This window comes from Apiospora kogelbergensis, assembly GCF_038363985.1.
Source record: "Apiospora kogelbergensis strain CBS 113332 chromosome Unknown utg000008l_segment0_segment0, whole genome shotgun sequence".
NCBI lineage: Eukaryota > Fungi > Ascomycota > Sordariomycetes > Amphisphaeriales > Apiosporaceae > Apiospora > Apiospora kogelbergensis.
In genome coordinates this window covers 2,674,183-2,691,215 of record NW_027117425.1, presented here as the reverse complement: position 1 = coordinate 2,691,215, position 17,033 = coordinate 2,674,183, and the positions used below count along the sequence as shown (strand labels likewise).

At 55.2% G+C, this 17,033-nt stretch overlaps 5 protein-coding genes across 5 annotated transcripts; 2 read left to right on the top strand and 3 right to left on the bottom strand.

Annotated features, from left to right (window-relative positions):
- Positions 1 to 6,773: 6,773 nt before the first annotated feature.
- On the top strand, positions 6,774 to 8,553 carry PG998_012806 (uncharacterized protein; the record flags this gene model as incomplete). The annotated part of the gene is made up of 2 exons (XM_066879622.1): positions 6,774 to 8,214; positions 8,297 to 8,553. 2 exons carry the CDS (start codon positions 6,774 to 6,776, stop codon positions 8,551 to 8,553), a joined length of 1,698 nt encoding a protein of 565 aa, XP_066726006.1.
- Positions 8,554 to 9,919: 1,366 nt separating this feature from the next.
- Positions 9,920 to 10,120, bottom strand: PG998_012805 (uncharacterized protein; the record flags this gene model as incomplete). Its single annotated transcript, XM_066879621.1, has 1 exon — positions 9,920 to 10,120. The coding sequence occupies one exon, from the start codon at positions 10,118 to 10,120 to the stop codon at positions 9,920 to 9,922; it is 201 nt and encodes a 66-aa protein (XP_066726005.1).
- A 622-nt stretch (positions 10,121 to 10,742) lies between these two features.
- Positions 10,743 to 12,221, bottom strand: PG998_012804 (o-methyltransferase; the record flags this gene model as incomplete). Its single annotated transcript, XM_066879620.1, has 5 exons — positions 10,743 to 10,988; positions 11,050 to 11,524; positions 11,597 to 11,720; positions 11,795 to 11,879; positions 11,952 to 12,221. 5 exons carry the CDS (start codon positions 12,219 to 12,221, stop codon positions 10,743 to 10,745), a joined length of 1,200 nt encoding a protein of 399 aa, XP_066726004.1.
- Positions 12,222 to 13,389: 1,168 nt separating this feature from the next.
- PG998_012803 (uncharacterized protein) lies at positions 13,390 to 14,643 on the top strand (the record flags this gene model as incomplete). Its single annotated transcript, XM_066879619.1, has 3 exons — positions 13,390 to 13,422; positions 13,539 to 14,018; positions 14,152 to 14,643. 3 exons carry the CDS (start codon positions 13,390 to 13,392, stop codon positions 14,641 to 14,643), a joined length of 1,005 nt encoding a protein of 334 aa, XP_066726003.1.
- Positions 14,644 to 15,473: 830 nt separating this feature from the next.
- PG998_012802 (Eukaryotic aspartyl protease) lies at positions 15,474 to 16,784 on the bottom strand (the record flags this gene model as incomplete). The annotated part of the gene is made up of 1 exon (XM_066879618.1): positions 15,474 to 16,784. The coding sequence occupies one exon, from the start codon at positions 16,782 to 16,784 to the stop codon at positions 15,474 to 15,476; it is 1,311 nt and encodes a 436-aa protein (XP_066726002.1).
- Positions 16,785 to 17,033: the final 249 nt, after the last annotated feature.

Sequence of the window (17,033 nt, the reverse complement as noted above, 5' to 3'; positions counted from 1 at the left end):
GTTGGGTCAAGTGACGGGCTAGTGGAGCCACGTAGGGCGCAGCCGCTTCTGGCTTCCGAGATGCGGTTCGAACTGATGTGACTACTATCCCATCGCAGTTAAGACCTGGCGCTTGGGAAATGTAGGTATGTGTGGTGGAGGGGGGTTAATCATGCATACGACTAGATGCAGCAGCAGAGCGGAAAGAAGACGACGACGACGGCTTCTGGACAACGACGCAGCACGCAGTGTACTGTGAAATTAAGCGCCGCCCGCCTGCAGCAGAGGGAAGCGGCTTGCATATTGCCTGCAGTAGTCGCAGACACGGTCCAGCCAGCCAGCGCGCGCGCCGCCCCCTTGCTAGAATGCAAGCATTCTGGGCGCAAATCTCGCTGATCGATCAGGTAAAGCGAGGGTGGTGGTGGGGATCAGCAGCTCTTCACTGGCTTGTCGTCTGGCCTGGCAGCCTGGCAGTCTGGCAGAAGTCTGGCTCAACGAGAAACGGAGGGATTGAGGATTTGGGCTGTGTTAGGTGTGTGGGATGCAACCGTAGCCGATCGTCGGTCCTTGCAAAGTGACATGACACAAACGACGACGATCTGCAGTATTAAGGAAAGCGCCCGGGGTGTTGTTCACGCCGCTTGTCCACTTGGCTCAGGGTTATTTTTATGCCTTTGGTGAACTTCGCGTGCGGCGTGGCAGAGCGTGGAGTCCATGGCTAGGGTCACACAAGGGAAGAGTGTGTCAGGACTCGAGGATGGGGCCGCTAGAGACAGCAAGGAAATGGATAGACTTGGCGATGCTGATGGTAGTCCAGAAGTCATCGCCGCGGCTACACCTGCTCTGCACCTGCCTTGCTGCTCTGCACCTGGTCCACACCAACAAGGGATGGATGGAACGGTCTGTCTGTTTTTAGAGAGAGACGGGAAGGATTATTGAATTGTCTGTCTCCTCAACCAAGCCCGTCCCAGGACTGTCTGTCTATACGCATCCGCCCCTTGGTGGTGGAAGGAACAATAGTCGGGATGGAGCCGAGACCTAATTGGTACAAGAACCGGTCGGCTGGCGAGCTGAGTGCCAGACCGGCGGCGTCAAAACGTCGAATGAAAACGAACGCGTACGAGAACGGTCTGGCCAAGGGGCCGGTTCAGCGGTTGTTCTCTATTATCCCGAAATCTTCTTTGTTTTCTTCTCGGGGAGGGGGGGCGGAAGATAAACCTTCTGGGCGACCGCCTAACCAGCCAGACCGTACCTGCGGCCGCCCAGCAGTTGATCGCGTGTTGGAATCTGGAGTTCCGCGTGGGACCACAACCACGACCACGCACACGACATGCATGGATTTCCTATGTCATACAACGCCCCAGGCACTGAAGCGGAAGACTGTGCACTCTGCGCTTGCACGATATGGTATGGGACCAGTGCCATCGTGACCCGAGTACGGAAACTCGGATGCTTCGCCCTTTACGGGATGCCACGATCCAAATGGAGCATGGAATGCAACCTTCTCAAACAACGCTCGGGCCAAGGGGGAAGAAGCGACTGACTCCAAAGTGCGAAGAGGGAATGTAGACGCACCGTGTCAAGTAGCTGGGCTGTTGTCTCAGAAGCTGCAAGGTCGGCTATCCTGCCAGCCCAACTCAGACCTCTCTCTCTCCCAATGCGAGTGGGCCATCTCATATTCTGGAACATCACACCAAATCATCCTTTCTTCCTTTTTCGGTTGTTCACATAGTTATGTATTATTACCATTACTGTCATATCCTCACCGTCATCCAAGTTCCGTCCGAAGGAATGGACGAAAAGACTGGCACGAGAACGGCCATCTACCAGTCACCAAACCCGGGCGAATCAGCTCTCGTTTTGAACGCCATGCCCAACGTCCACACGTGTATTCACGTGTCTTGTTGCATTGTGTGCAATTAAAGTCGGATCTTCGTGGCAGGTGGATGGAGCGGACTTGATCAGCAACATGTCTCATCTGCAACCGTAAGGCTGTTGGATTCTTACTTGACACGCAGATCCTCTGAGCTTGCCAACGAATTTTGATGACTGCATGTCTATGCTATGTGTGGTGTATGCAGGTGTAGGTGCGTCTAGCTGTAGCCACTTCACCAGTTTTTGCCACAATCCTATGTACCTAGTGCTCGAATGTCAGCCTGGCTTCTTCGATGACTTTCTTGGCTAATCACTCTACTAAGTGTTATGAGTCAGTCTTAATGCTGCTCAGAATGGACACATTCTGTAAATACTGTGTCAAGTTCGTATTGAATATATGGCCTATTCGGGGGCAACGAGTCTGGCATGCGTGGATGCAACTCTGTATACACCCCATTGGGAAAGTGGCCGACCAGGGGTCACTCCAAGCCCGTAACGCAGATCACCTGTCTAAGAACCTTATGCGATGTGAACCTTTTCTATGTATTTCCTCCCACATTATGCGGCAACACTATATATCATAAGTGATGGCCCCTATTACATAGTATTGCTCTGAATGATGCTTTCCGTTGGCAATGCTGGTTAGGGGTTTGATTTCTGTCCAAAATTGGGCATATTGTCTTGTCCCCCAATTGCCACCCCTCTCTTTACATAGGGCTGGCTGATATCCCCCGGCATTGTCAAGGCAGTCCGGAACGAACCCTTGGCAACGACCGATAGCTAGACAAAACAATATGACAGAGCGGCGGGCGTTTTGTGCTAAAGGTAATATGCTCTGGGCTAGTTAGTGGCTGGCATCCGAACCCCTGATCGTAGCGCTTGCCGGTGTAATGCAGACTGAGGTAAGCCGCAATCTCCTGGACATCTTTTGCTATGTATTTGCTACGTGTATTATATGCCAGGGAGATCCGAGTAATGGGCTGAATGTACGCATGAGTAACAGGCTGCTTTCATCTAAGCGGCCTGTGTACATACACTGATGATGAACTTTAATCCTTCAGCTCCCCAAGCACCAAGAGAGCGGACATGGAGTTCACAGCCCTCCAGCCCTGTAGCACCAATGTCCCGGGTAAAGAGATCTGTCGAAGCGCGAGTAATAATCGATGAACATGATTTGGGTGTCTTTTTTCCCCGGAAAACCGCGTTGCCAGGGGGATATCTACAGTATGATTGGTTCCGCCTGCACAGCTGGTCACAGACTCGCTAGTCTAGAATGAGGTTGGGTAATTGATTGAAATCAGAGACATCGTGTTGCCGGCTTGCGCGCCCCGGGCGGCCGAGCCCACGTACCTGTTTACGTCTAGGCTCACCTGGTGCATAGACTTCGATCAATAATTCAATTGAAGGGCACACCTTGAAACAAAAAGAGGATAACCTAGCTCAACGGACGACGGCGTTACCGTGTGGCCCAACCTTGGGGAACCCTTAAGTGCTCTATCTGTGATAGTACGTATTTACATATTTGCATGTACAAGTGCCGATCTTGACGATACTGTTCAGTACGGACAGATGGGATTCGATACCCTACAACGCGCATCTACAGCGTTGCGACTCCGTACATATTTCATGGATTTCGTTTGTGGTCACGTATGGACCGGGTATGATACCTACATATCCATTTCAAGGTTATGTATACCCATGCGTCTATACTTAGCAGCAGGAAACACGCGCGCCTCGCGGGCACAACCAGCTTCCCAAGTGGGACGGCAGGCGGACAGCACCTTGGAAGAAGATTTTTCTTTCCATCCCTTGAAGAGGCCACAGCCTAGAAAGAACCCTTCACCGTTCTCATGATAGTGCGTACGGTATGACCGACCGACTCTTCGAAATCCTAACGGGGTGGATTACTGAACCTCAAGCTCCAGGCTGAATAATACCACCCACAACAACGAGGACAGGAAACGCGTGTCGAAATACCAACCGGGGGGTTACGGGGGTTTGGAATTTTGCAGGCCACAGGGATACAAGTGTACTTACTTCGCTTGGCATCGCAAATGGGGCTCGAGAGCGAGTGAGCGTTTTGGAAGGGCTTGCCGGGGAGACGCTTTTTAGCTGGGACCTTTTTGCCTCCCTGGGCCCCTGTCCGCACACCAAAGCAGACACATCAAGCAACTCCTGCTGCCTCCCCTCACTCCCTTGCTCCGTCTCGGGTTATATGAGTGGTCAGTCAGGTCTTGTGGTCAACAGGGACTGACGACCAGTCACAGCCCGCGCGCCCATTGGCCTATGGCCTCCTTCACCTCTTTTCACGGACTGGCAGGTCCTTGCAGCTAGCAGGTGGTGTGCAGGGAGAAGAAGCCTACAAATGGCTGTTGGGCGATCTAACCAATGAGCAACCTAGGCTTGGTTTCTTATGCCCATCATCCATTCGTTGCGTGCATGACAACGCCGTTGAGACAGATCATGGTCTATCAATGGTACGTAAGAGAGAGAGGGCATGAAGGAAGGACGACGAACAGTAGAACCTAGAACAGCTGGTATGCAGTATGTCAGTCCAGCCAGGTCCAGGTACCATATGCCCATCATCCCGACTCGGTCGAGGTGGTGGACACCCCACTCTTTTCCCTTCGTCCCGACAGCCATCTTGCCATTCGATGTTTTATGGTTTTTGACAGGAGACAGACACGCCCTCACGCCCTCACGGCCAGTACACACGGCTCCCAAACTCTCAAACTGTATAGCGCAGGTACCTTTTGGCAGTAGGTTGCAGGTGGTGTAGGCTAGCGTGCCCAGTGCAATTTACCTGGACAGCTCTGTGGGTTTTCAGTGGCCCAGCTCCACCCTCCACCCTCCACCCTCCACCCTCCCTAACCAGAACAGCCGTCCACTGAAGCGTCAGAGAGTGAATGTGAATGTGTGTTCTCTCTGGTGCGTGCCCGCCTGCCGTCTGCATGCAGCACACACTCCGGGTGGGGTGGATGGGCAACCCAAAACCAATGCCTGGGCCTGGCAACTGGGTCAGCTCACGACCAGTAGAGCCACTGCACCGGCCCAGTAAACCAATAGAGCCAGTAGCTGCTGGGCCTGTCTTTTTCTTCCACTGCTGCTCCTCCACCAACAATTCTCTCCTGCTTCTCTTTTTCCTCCTTCCTTCTACCACAGCTTTCTGTCTAACTTCTCTTTCTTCCTTTTGCCCCCTCTCTCCTTTCCCTCCCCAATCGCCGCTACCACCGCCCTTCCTTCATTCATATCTGTTCCCGCCCAGACTGTTTATAACATCAACCAATCTTCGGTGTGGAATCGTTATCGCGTGCGTCGTTTGGTCAGCATCCCGATCAACCCAACTTCATTGGAGAAAATTGCAAGCCCCTCTCAACTTCGACAACTGAGAAGAACCAAAGTTACTAGTTAACCCACCAACTCACCACTCGCAATCAATTCGGAAAGGGGAAGAAAGAAGAGACAAGACCTTTCTGTAAAGGATACTGGAAATTCAAAAGAAAAAAAAAGCACACAGAAGAAGCACAACTACATCGTCGTTTCCATCAGCTATTTCTCGGCATCTATCTGATACTCGGCCTTTTAATCACTTGTACAATTTGTTCGTCGCGCCATCTGGTCGCCGCCTTCCATTCGCCCATTGCAGCTGCAATCGCATATATCGGTACACACAACTCTCAACAATAATCTCTGCCCATACACGTCCAACTTCCGAGGAGTTGTCGAGTCGAAACTTTTGCCTAGTGCAGAGAAAGATCAGGATCTGCTCGAGTTTGTCGAAAACGGTTCCCTTCGTGGATTCTTATCGACTCAACCCGCCTTAGTCCGCGACCGGTTTGGGAAACAGCAAAAGCAACAAAGAACCAACGCTTGAGGGGTGAATATCGTTCCCGCTCATCAACTTCAGCCAAATCAGCATTCATCAAAGGTATGTGTGTTGAAGCCTGTGCATAGCCCAGTCCAGTCCAGTTCGCTGCTTGATCACCTCACTGCACGTGTCTGCGGTGATCCCGGCACTGAAGGATTCAATCCAAGGAATTCCCAGGACTACCTTGCCTTTCCATCATCAACCCCCATGCACCACCAGTTTTGCCGTCGAGGCTATCCAAGTCCCAGTCCAGCGCGCTAACCCTGCTGTTTTCATTCTCTTTAGGCCTCCTCCCTTTCTTTGAAACCAAATCTGACGTCGATTGTTCTCAGCAACAATAAAGCGCAATTGTTCATTCGGGACTTGGTTCTTCAGCTCCCATTGATCGATTGTTGGCCCTGCTCTTTGCCTTCCTCCCATCTTCTCGCACAACAAGCGGATCCCACGACTTGCCATCAGTCGGACATCATTCTGTCGCTCATTCAGAGAATTGACACACAATCATTGATTCTGTTTTCTTTCAGCTAGAGTGCCTTCTCTATCTACGTAATACCAACCCATCACAAACATCCCAGCAAGACAAACCTCACAGGCGCAGCTGAGCTACCCGCAGCTACGACATCTCCTGGGCATCATTTCGCTTTCCGTTTCTTGTCCACAGCTTTACAATAACCCATCCACGACCACCAACCTGCTCCTCTCGGATTCGCTGGATCTTCCGTTTGGCAACGCGTTTGACACGACATTCTATCCCGAATCAACCGAACATCGAGACGAGCATCTTGTTATTTGGTCTTTATTCCTGCACAGCATTTTCGGTTGTCCATCATCGATCGATCATATTAATTAGAAGCCGTCAGCTTCGCAACACCCTTAGGCCAAATATCTGGTTGTAATATCCCGCGATCGCCCATCTCTTACGAAGGCTATCATCCATTCTTTCACGGCATACTCTGTCCCGCCGCTACCAAGCTGCACGGATAGCACTTCGATAGATTTTTGTCTCTTCAGCATTCACTTTGAGTATCAGACACCGGCGGTCTCGCTCAAAATGGCCCAAAACAGCTTTACCTCTCCCGCCGGCCTTGGCCTGCCCACTGGTGGCCTCGCCTCTCGTCGCGGTGGCAACAGCATCAAGCCTCTGTCCTTTGACACCATCAAGGCTCAGCCCAACAGCGGTGACAATGGAGCGCCCACTCCCCGAACCAGCCGATCCCACCTCCTTGCCGGTCTCCGTACCGCCCCGAAGTCGGCCACTACTGGCAACTTCCCTGCTTCACCTACTACCGCAGCTCCCGGGTCCCAGCAAATGTATGGCAACAACAACAACATGAATCCCAACATGTTTGCGGGCCAGCAAGCTGCTTTCAACGGACCTAAGACTTCGCTTCCTCGCATGCCTAGCCAGCAGCAGCAACAACCCCAGCAGCAACAGCAGCAGCAGCAACAACAACAGAGACAGCAGCCAAACTACAACCAGATAATGGGTGCTGGTCAGCAGAGATATGCCAATGGCCAGCATTACACCGCAGACCAAATTCTCGCGCCACCTGAGATTCATCTTGACGAGGAGGTTCAGGAGGAAGACCCCAACTTGTACGCGCAGATTGTGGCGGCCAACATGTACCTGGCTCAGCAGCAGCAGCATCTCCAGCAGCAACTCATGCAAGTCCAGGCCGCGGCCCAACAATTCCAGGGCCTCAACCTCAACGGTCAAGCTTCGATCCAGCAGCAGATTGCCATCCAGAATCTGTACCATCAGCAACAGCAGCAGCTCCGCAGCCTTCAGCAGCAGATGGCTTCGTTGCCCCCTATGCAACAGATGCAGCAGCCGCAGCAGCAGCAGCAGCAAATCTACACCTACTATGATCCCAGCACCGGCCAGACCTACTACGTCGACCAGAGCCAGGCCCAGAACGGATTCAACCAGGCAAACAACAATGTCTACATGGAGCAGCCATCGACCCCTCAGGCCTTCAGCTTCCAGCAGAACAACGGCACTCCTCGTGTCCAAGTTTCGCCGCCTGCCGACAACGAAAAGCCCTTCTTCCGCAGCAACTCGCCTCCTAAGAAGATGGAATTCACGGGTGAGCCAGAGCCTCTTCCGCCGCCATCTGCCAACGCTTTCCGCCGCGGCCATAAGAAGACGGGCTCCACGGCTGGGTCCAACCAGCTGTCTCTTGCTACCGATAACGGCCCCAGAACCGGAGGGCCCAAGAGCGCCTCTTTCCCTGTTTCTCCCATGCCTAATGCCTACGGTCCTGGCCAGGCTCGTGCGGGTGAGCACCCTACTCGCCAGCCCCGTGGCCCGCCCTCTATCGACGAGCTCCGAGCCAAGCCGACTTCGAGACACGAAGGAAGCAAGAACTTTGCTACCCGTACGCGACGATCCGCCTTGAACAACCTGGTTCGTGCTGGGTTTGAGCGACGCAAGGGCACTGGCAGCAGCTCTGGTAGCATGAGCCCCGTCTCCGAAACTGCTGAGGAGGTTGGTACCCCCTCTCACCGACAATGAATCCGACTCCGGGCGAAGCGGTTCCGGTAGCCTCTCTGGCGATGCTGAACCCAGCTTAGCCAGCTCCCGCACATCCGCTAGCGGTAGCTGGGGGGCTATTGGTTCCGATCGCCCGAGTTCCCGCCAAAAGACGCGCAAGAGTGTTGACAGCCTGTCTAGTCAATGCGATAGCGACAGCGGAAGCTTTGCCAGCGTCTTTAAGAAGGGTTCTCGAAGCGACAGCAAGCCCCAGTCGGCCGACGGCCAGCGCAAGGCTCCCCGACTCGTGCTCACCAGTGCTGAGAAGCGCAAGGGTAGCGGAAGCATTGCTGCTTAAGTAGCGAAGTGGGTTAGCTTTGTTACGCAATAACGATCGTTACGCCTCTTTGACGATCGTGGCACCCGACCCTCGTCTTTCTGTCTGCCTGATGGCGTTGATCGATTCAGCTCCTGGTGCAGCTGTTGTACGAATTGGTCGGGCGAAACGAAACGAATTGTGGTTCCTTTTTGATTTTCTTGTGCGGGCTGGCGATCGGGTTCTGATTTCTCGGCCAGGGATGGCTGCTTATGTTTCTTTTTTATCATTCGGCCCCGCGACATCTCGATTTTTTCCTAGTGACCTTCAGTCGGCGGTCCTAGACTCATTTGCAAATAAGGGGATGGACAGGCTTGGAGTAAGTCGTCGCGAAATCTGCAGACATTGCGCGGACTGGGAAGGGTCCCTGGGTATGTCGTGTCGCTCCTCATCAGGTTATGTGTTCTACATATCATCTATGACTTGGGATTTGGTGGCATCTTGGTTGTTTATACTTCTCGTCATTCTTTCGACTTGGCCAATGATGAAAACAACATTATTGGCTGCCTAGCGCTCCGACGATCACATAGATGGCTTTGGGCGAGCCTAGCAGGGCTTCGTCTCCTAACTTATAACCCCTTGTGTGGGGGGCACTATTCCTAACTTTCGCCCGTCTGCGAAGAGAAGATTGCCGAAGTTAGTTTGCTTCGGTCATCATCATCAATCATGGTGGAGATGATATGGAGATAGATGAATAGGGAATATCAAAATGAAATAGTGATCAAAAGATCAATCATGATACACCATCATGTCTCTCACCGCTTACTCAACGTGCTACTTGTGTTATCTTTCACTCCCATTATCAATTCTGCGATACATACGAGATGTTACGTAGAATATTAAAACTTACAGTCTCAACATTTCTGTTTGTCGACGCTATGAATCCAGAAACGATAGCCGGATCTAAAAGTAGCAAGATAGCACTTAGCCATGCCGTTGCTACTTACCTCTGCCCTGCCCATCAAGTCTTTCAAAAGCAAATATGTTTTAAGGTCGGCAATTATAAGATATGCACACCCAGTAAGCACAATGACCCGGCGAGGGGGCAAGGGGGACGTCCCCGCTTCGTTCGCGGTGACCCAGGAGCCAGCCACGCGTGCCAGGTACAGGACTGGGAAGACTCATCGAAGCACTCGCGGCGTGGTTCGCGACGAAGCTAGACTCGGGACAGTGAACCCTGGAGGAAAATCTAGTTGAATATCCTAGAATCCTGACCCGTCTACGGCGACGGCGGCGGGGGGTCGCACTGCATCGTCGGTCGACCATACTGAGAAAGGGGGAGCCGAACGCCGGGTAGCCTGAAGGCACAAACCCACGTCAGAATGAGGCGAAAAAAATTCATGGGCGGTCAATTCTTCGAACCAAGGGTTCCTCCCTCTTCCACTCTTCCAAGATATGCTGGTGGGATGTACCGCTCGCGCTCGCGGACAAACACCCTGACGACCAGGTACAGCAGGAGGGTCACGATGGTGACGGCCGAGCCCGCAAGGCCGACCCAAATCACGGCGGGGCGCGGCCGCCACCGCTGGCCGTGCTGGATCAGGGGCATGATGACGACTGAAAGGGAGTAATGGGGTGCCGTGGTCGCGTGCACGACGGGGACCCCATGTAGGGGTTGGCAGAGAATTCGGAGGCTTTGACGTTGTGGTGGTGGTGGAGGAAGATGCCCGCAGATGGGGAGGAAGTCTAGAATAGGGAGAAGAAGAACAGGTCAGGTTTCAGCGTTAAGTACGAAACAGCCCTGTCATGAAGCTCCAAAAACCTCCGGATAGGTGCGATCGACGACCGCCACCAACTATCTGCAGCGGACATCACGTCGTACTCATCAAGATCTTGAAACAGGCGAGTAGAACTAGCCCTGCAGGTGGTCTGATTGATGCAATCAACCCGAGGCTTGACTACTTGCACGGGGGTTAGGCAGAGCTTGTTGGTGAGTTTGGGTTTTTGACAGCGGCTCGCACGAATGTCGTCTCTTGCCAGCATCCCTTTTCTTCTACCCCTGGACGCATATAACAAAGTCACTACATGAGCAAAAGAGCGAAGGTAAATAGATTACGAGCTCCTAAAGTACGTGCAACACACAACCAGGCCAAGTTGAATTCAGACCGTGACCACGTGCTTGAGCATATTTCGGTCTCGGATTCCAAAACCCGGCCAACTCTCTCTCGGACTTACTTCAGCTCACACTCAATTAGACTCTCCACGCCCCTACCCCCGCTCCAGATCTTGGCGATTTTCAAACCGCATCGGCGCTCCAACAGATCGTACCAGTCGCTCTCGGTGCGCTCTTGGGCCGACAGCTGTGTCAGCATGACGAGGTCGAGCGCCGACATCTCCCAGTACGCGTCGGTGCGCGGGATCACGTTCTCGTTGATTAGCAGCTTGCTGTACCCCGGCCGCATCGCCGCCTTGACGCGCTTCACGATGGCCTCGGCCCGCTCGTCGGGCCAGTCGTGGAGGACCGAGTGCATGTAGTACGCGCGGGCCCCCCTGGACGGGCTGCTCGTCGAAGAAGTTGTGCGGCATCGCCGTCAGCGCCCGGTTCTCCTCGCTCGGGGCGATGGAGCCCACCACCTGCGGGAGGTCCTGGACGACGAGCTTGCCGGGGGCCGCGGGGTGGTACCGGTGGAACTCGAGCAGGTCGTGGCCCAGACAGCCGCCGACGTCCACCATGAAGACGGCGTCGGGGCTGCTGCGGTCGGCCCCCTCGATGAGCACCTCTTGCACGGGCACGAAGCCGGGCGCCATCCACGGCAGCCGCCCCTGCCGGTACCCGCCCATATGGTTGTTGAAGTCCTCGAGGTAGCCCCGGGACTGGGCGAGGGCGAAGTAGTTGAGGTCCGTCTTGTGCGCGTGCATCAGGGGGCTGTCCTTGGCGTCCGTGGGGTTCTTCCAGCCCCGGGTGCGCTCGTATTCATGGAGGTTGACGAAGGAGGGGCCGCCCATGGTGATGCTGGTTCCCCAAATTAGAGGGGAGGTTCTTTACAGATTCGGATGGTCGAGGAGGGAGGTCGTCATGACTCACAGTGCTGGATATCCACCATTCATGATCGGCAACGACAAGGATAGGGAGAAGCTGGTGGGCTTGTACTCATCTTCGCCGACTTCCAGAAGGTAGCCCATGGCGCCCAAGTGTCTTAAAAGCCGACCTAAGTATGATCAACAGTCAGCATTGTTTTCCCATTTCTTCCTGAAGGGAGCCCATTTTTGTTTAGCTACGTACTCAGCAGGACGGGATCAACACCGAGAGCACAGGCAAGCTCTTTTACTTTCTGAGGCTTGTCGCCGTTCTTCGCCATCAACTTCCACTGTGAGGGAGGGTATTAGTATTGGCCGGCTACAAGGCTGCCTCTATACCTATAAAAGGACACACTACTCACAAGTCCGCACTCATTGCCGCAGAGAATGGCGGCGTACACGGCCGGTTGCGCCCAGCAATGCTTGATCATGGTCTCGCGTGGCGTTTCCAACGCTTGCATCAGGGTGCGTGCCTTGATGGCCAAGGCTTGCCGGGCCTCGTTACAGCCAGGCTCGAGACTACTCACCCCATCAGCGAGCTCTTTGATCAGCTGCGGGACGGCTGCCAGGTCGGATGGGCTGGTGGCCGTGGCCACGGTCACAGTGGGCTTCTCCTCGATGCCGTTCGCCATGTTTGATTCTTCCAACCGAGTCTGAGTGATTTGATCATATGAGAACTAGGGTTTGCTACTCGAAGGCACCAGGGGAGATTCGCAGGGGAATTGTTATATATACAGGGGGAGGGGACAAAGGGAGGGGGTACCATCAAAGGGAAGAGGTGGAATCGAAGCATTCAAGGGCGAGCTAGGGCAAGCCGAGGATCACCTGCGAGCACGGGGTAATCTCGCGGGGATCTGCGAGATCCGGTGACCTGGGCGGTGATGTCCATCCCGCATACTGCGCCATTAATGGCTATACCTCTTGTCTCCAGGGTCATTGACTCGGCATCTGGCTCGACGATCCCCGCGGGAGGCCACGAAGGCAGTTGCTACTGGCCACCCCGCCGCCGCATCTGCCATGGGGGTATCTTATCGCTGGCTCTATCATTTGCTACTGACAGTTCGAACCAAGGAAAGCCAAGTTTATACTTTCCTTGGCATCTGTCCTGCATGCATGCCGTTTGAGATATGCAGATCCCCACTCCCTCTTCGGCGAATTATCTAGGCGACGAAGACCGACGTCTATAACTCCGTCCTTACATGGGCTGCAACAGATCGGGATTCACTGAGCAGACCGTAAGACGTTCGATCACTGGACTACCAAGACGGCAAACCACGACTGGAAAGAGCACCACCGGAGATGGCCCTCTGTATCCCCTGGTGCCTTGTTGAGTCGGAGAATGGGCGGACGAGGGCTCTGGTCTGGGTAGTTCCGTCCATTTGTGGAAATATACACCGGAACCCCCGCCTCCTTGCTTGACTTACAAGGGTAATCTGCATCGGGGACCATTTTATACACCTTGAATCTAACCCGGGTGACGTCCGTGGCTTCCTATTTTGGTCAAACACCCCTTCGAGTAATAATTCCGTGTACTGTTATGCCATCGTATTACGATGGTTCTTATCGTCAAATCGGGAACATTTCGGCTGCGGCTCCGAAACGGCGCGGGCCGCTTGCAGATTTAGAGCGTGGTGAGAGGCCTGTCTCTATTGGACTAGTCAGCAAAACCACTTCCGCCATTTAGGCAACCAGCATGCATTCGCGGCTGACTTTCCATGTAACGTGTGAAACTTGCTATTATCGACAACATTCGCCAGCATTCTTGAGCCTCACTGCACGTGCTTGTGTAAAATGCCCGCAATGCCCCCGATACGCAAAGTCGCCGTTTTTGGTGTAAGTGTCCAGTTGCCGTCGGACTAAACGCAGACATCACGAGGATGGCTTACTTGGCCCTGGCTCAATGGAATCCGATAGAGAGAAGCTTACGCGGCTTTCGCTGCTCTGATTAGGCATCCGGCACCTTCGGCACCCCGATAACCGCCGCCTTGCTGAACGCCGGCTTCGAAGTGACCATCGTCACCCGGGCCGCCGCCGCCGCCGCCGCCTCTGACGGGTCTTCTTCTTCTTCTTCTTCTCCTCCCATCACCAGCAAGACGTTCCCCGCCCAGGTGGCGTCGGTGGTCGAGGTCGACAGCTACGGCGACGTGGCGGCGCTGGCCGCGGCGCTGGCGGGCCACGACGCCGCCGTCAGCGTCCTGGGCCCGGCCGCCCTGGCCCACGAGGCCGCGCTCGTCGACGCCGCCGCCGCCGCCGGCCTGCGCCGCTTCGTCGTCAACGACTTCGGCTGGGGCCAGAACCCCCGCTGCTTCCCGGAGATGCGCGAGGTCGGCGCGCGGCGCCACGTCGCGTGGGACCGGGCGCGCGACAGGGCCGACGCGGACCCGGCCTTCACCTGGACCGGCGTGACCATCGGGAACCCGATTGACTGGGTGCGTTACCTTTTGTTCATCCATCAACCCCCCCGCCCCCCGGTCATCATCATCCGCGAGTCGGTCGTTCGACCAGATGCGTGTTGCATCCTCGTTGCTCTCGAACTAACACGTCTCCCACACTTCTCTCTAGGCCTTGCGACGCTTCCCGCGCATGGGCTTCAACGTGGCGGAGCGCACGGCGGCCATCTACGACTCCGGCACCGAGACGTTCACGGGCACGACGCTCGAGGGCATCGGGCAGGCCGTGGTCGGGGTGCTGCGACACCCGGAGGCGACGGCGAACCGGTTCGTCAAGGCGCGGTCGATCCAGACGTGCCAGAATGAGCTGCTCGACGCCTTCCAGAACCAGAACAACAACAACAACAACGCGCCCGGACAGCAGCAGCAGCCATGGACGGTGACGCACGACAGCGTGGCCGGCCTGCGGGAGAGCAGCAGGCAGAAGCGGCAGGCCGGCGTCGCCGGCTGGATCCTCGACCTGCTCGTCGCCCAGCTGTACGACGAGGGCGAGGCGCGCTGCGTCGTGGCGCCCTCCCGGCAGGACTCGGATGCCGACTTGCTGGGCATCAGGGAGGAGACTGCGCAGGAGGTGGCGGCCAAGGCTCTGGGCTTGGCAGGGTAGCTGACGCCCTTACTCGGGAGCTGCAGACCCCCAACCTGGAATCTAAGATGGTTGCTATTCGGGGGGCGAGGACTTGAGTTCACTCTCCACCAAGTTCTCAAGGGGGTAGACCAAGAGCTCCAAACTATCTCCTCTTTCCAACGAGTCTTTATAAATCCCAATGACAGAGGATTCCCTTGACCGGGTCGGTGTAGCCTAGAGTAGTATCCTTAGTATTATACCTAAAGACAAGATGGTTCAACCCTTTTTTGTGGTTACTTATTCAACCCCGTCTATCGCCACTTATCTTTTCCCTCTCTCCCATCTTCTCCCCATTTCACTATTTATTAGTACAACAACAGACCGATTATAACCTGGGCTACCCTGGCAAAAGTGAAATAATATATTTCACTAACGTTTAATTGAGCGATAACAAAGTATCAACATCATAAATCTGCAATACGCATAGTTCATGCGCTGTGCAAGCTCCATCCTGGTCGATTTACCCACTATAAAGATCGAGAGAAGAATCAATGGCAAGGGGATATGTGGAGAGATCGCTTCATATCCGAGCACCGTAACTTCTGTATGTAATGTAACGGCAATCCTTCCCGCTTAGTGGAACGAATCCGTTTCCGTCGCAGCAGGCCGAAGGATCCGCGGGGTATTTGAAAAGATCGTCATCGATCCAGGCACAGACGCCAGAGTGGAATGAACTTACGAGGTGGAAAAACGAAAAGCACGCGAAGACAGCAAGAGAGAGAGACATAGAGCACGTGGGAGAAATTACATTAGGTATCATTAATCTAACAGTCGTGTGTGTGGAATCCAAGAAGGAATTCGGCACCCGCTCAAGGGATTCTATCCACGACCTGGCTGTAGTCGACGCCGCTACCGCGCTCGGCCACGCCGCCCTTGGCCAGGGCGAGCTCGAGACGGGCGTCGTCGGCGGCGAAGAAGGCGCGGGTGGAGAAAGGAGCAGCGAGGAGGCAAGAACCGAGGTACATGCGCATGGTGCACCAGCCGATCTCAACGTCCTCGGGCAGCTGCTGGCGCGCGTACGAACGCAGCGGCATGTCGATCTCGATGGACGACTTGCCGTCGACGCTGGCGAAGCTGTACTGCAGGAATGCCTGCTCGCCGTCCGTGGGAATGGTGTCGCACGCGCCCGGCCAGCTCAGCATTTGGCCAGGGTCGGGGCGCTTGGGGTTGTAGGCCAGGCCCGTCACGTTGAGGAAGCGGGCCTGGTCGATGGGCGCGAAGCCGTCGCTCACGGCGCCCGAGTCAATGATGCACTCGTTGTCGATCGCCCTGCCCGAGCGGTCGACGGGCAGGTCGACGTGGGCGCCGTCGGCGACAAAGGTCAGGTTGGGCTGGTAGGTGTAGTAGCCCGCGGCGCCGTACGAGATGTCGGTGGCGGGGATGCTGGGAATCTTGACCAGCGGGCCCGTGAATTTGGACAGGTCGATGCCGCCCTGAAGGCCGGAACCCGTGTAGGTGTCCTCGAGCTTGGCGGGCGCCTTCTCGAACCAAAGGGACTGCACCGTGTTGGCGACAAGGCCCTGCTGCAGAAGGTTTTGGCGGAACGAAGGGCCCGTCGTGTTCTCGATATTGGGCTTGGGTGACGTGTAGTAGGGCGAGATTCCCATGATGGAGAAATCGTACTTGGGCACAGGGTCGCACTCGCCCTTGGGGTCCTTGATGCGCTGTTGCAGGTAGAAGGCCAGGGCGACTTGCACGTCAGGCACGACGGTGGAGTAGCCGGCCTCGTTGCCAAAGGTGAAGGTGTCATTCACGACACCGTCGGTGCGATAGCCCTTGGCCAAGCCGCCGCCGTAGCCGTACAGGGCGTCCCAGGGCCCAACCTCGGAGGCAGAGCTCGACTTGGAGGGGTCATAAACGCCGCTGTCGGGGACGGTGCGGTTGCACTGGCCCTGGCAGGAGAGGCAGTTCGCGCCCCAGTTCTGGATGGCGTTGGGATGGAACATCCAGAAGTCGGAACTGCCCAGATCGTAACAGACCTCGATGGTGGTGTCAGAGTAGGGCAGCTTCAGATCCGTTGATATTTTACTATCGGCGCCGTACTTGAAATTGATGGGCATGTGCACCGTGGGGATGGCAGCACTGGCAGCGCCAGCCGAGACAAGCAAGTTGGCCTTCATGACGGCTGTGGTTGCTGTGATTGACCGGAAAGAGGCGGGTTGGCGTGACGAGAACAGAAGCCCAGGACTTGCGACTCGGGCATTAATCTATATAGCCGACGATCCGGTACGCTCGGCCAAAGTCGCAAGGTTGGCAGCGAGCTTTCTTCCTCATTGCGTCCCCATTACGGACGCTCGGCCGATGGCATCGCCTGTTGTGATGCAGAAAGATGGTGTCGCGGTTGGGAAGAAGTAAAAAGCGCTAGAGAG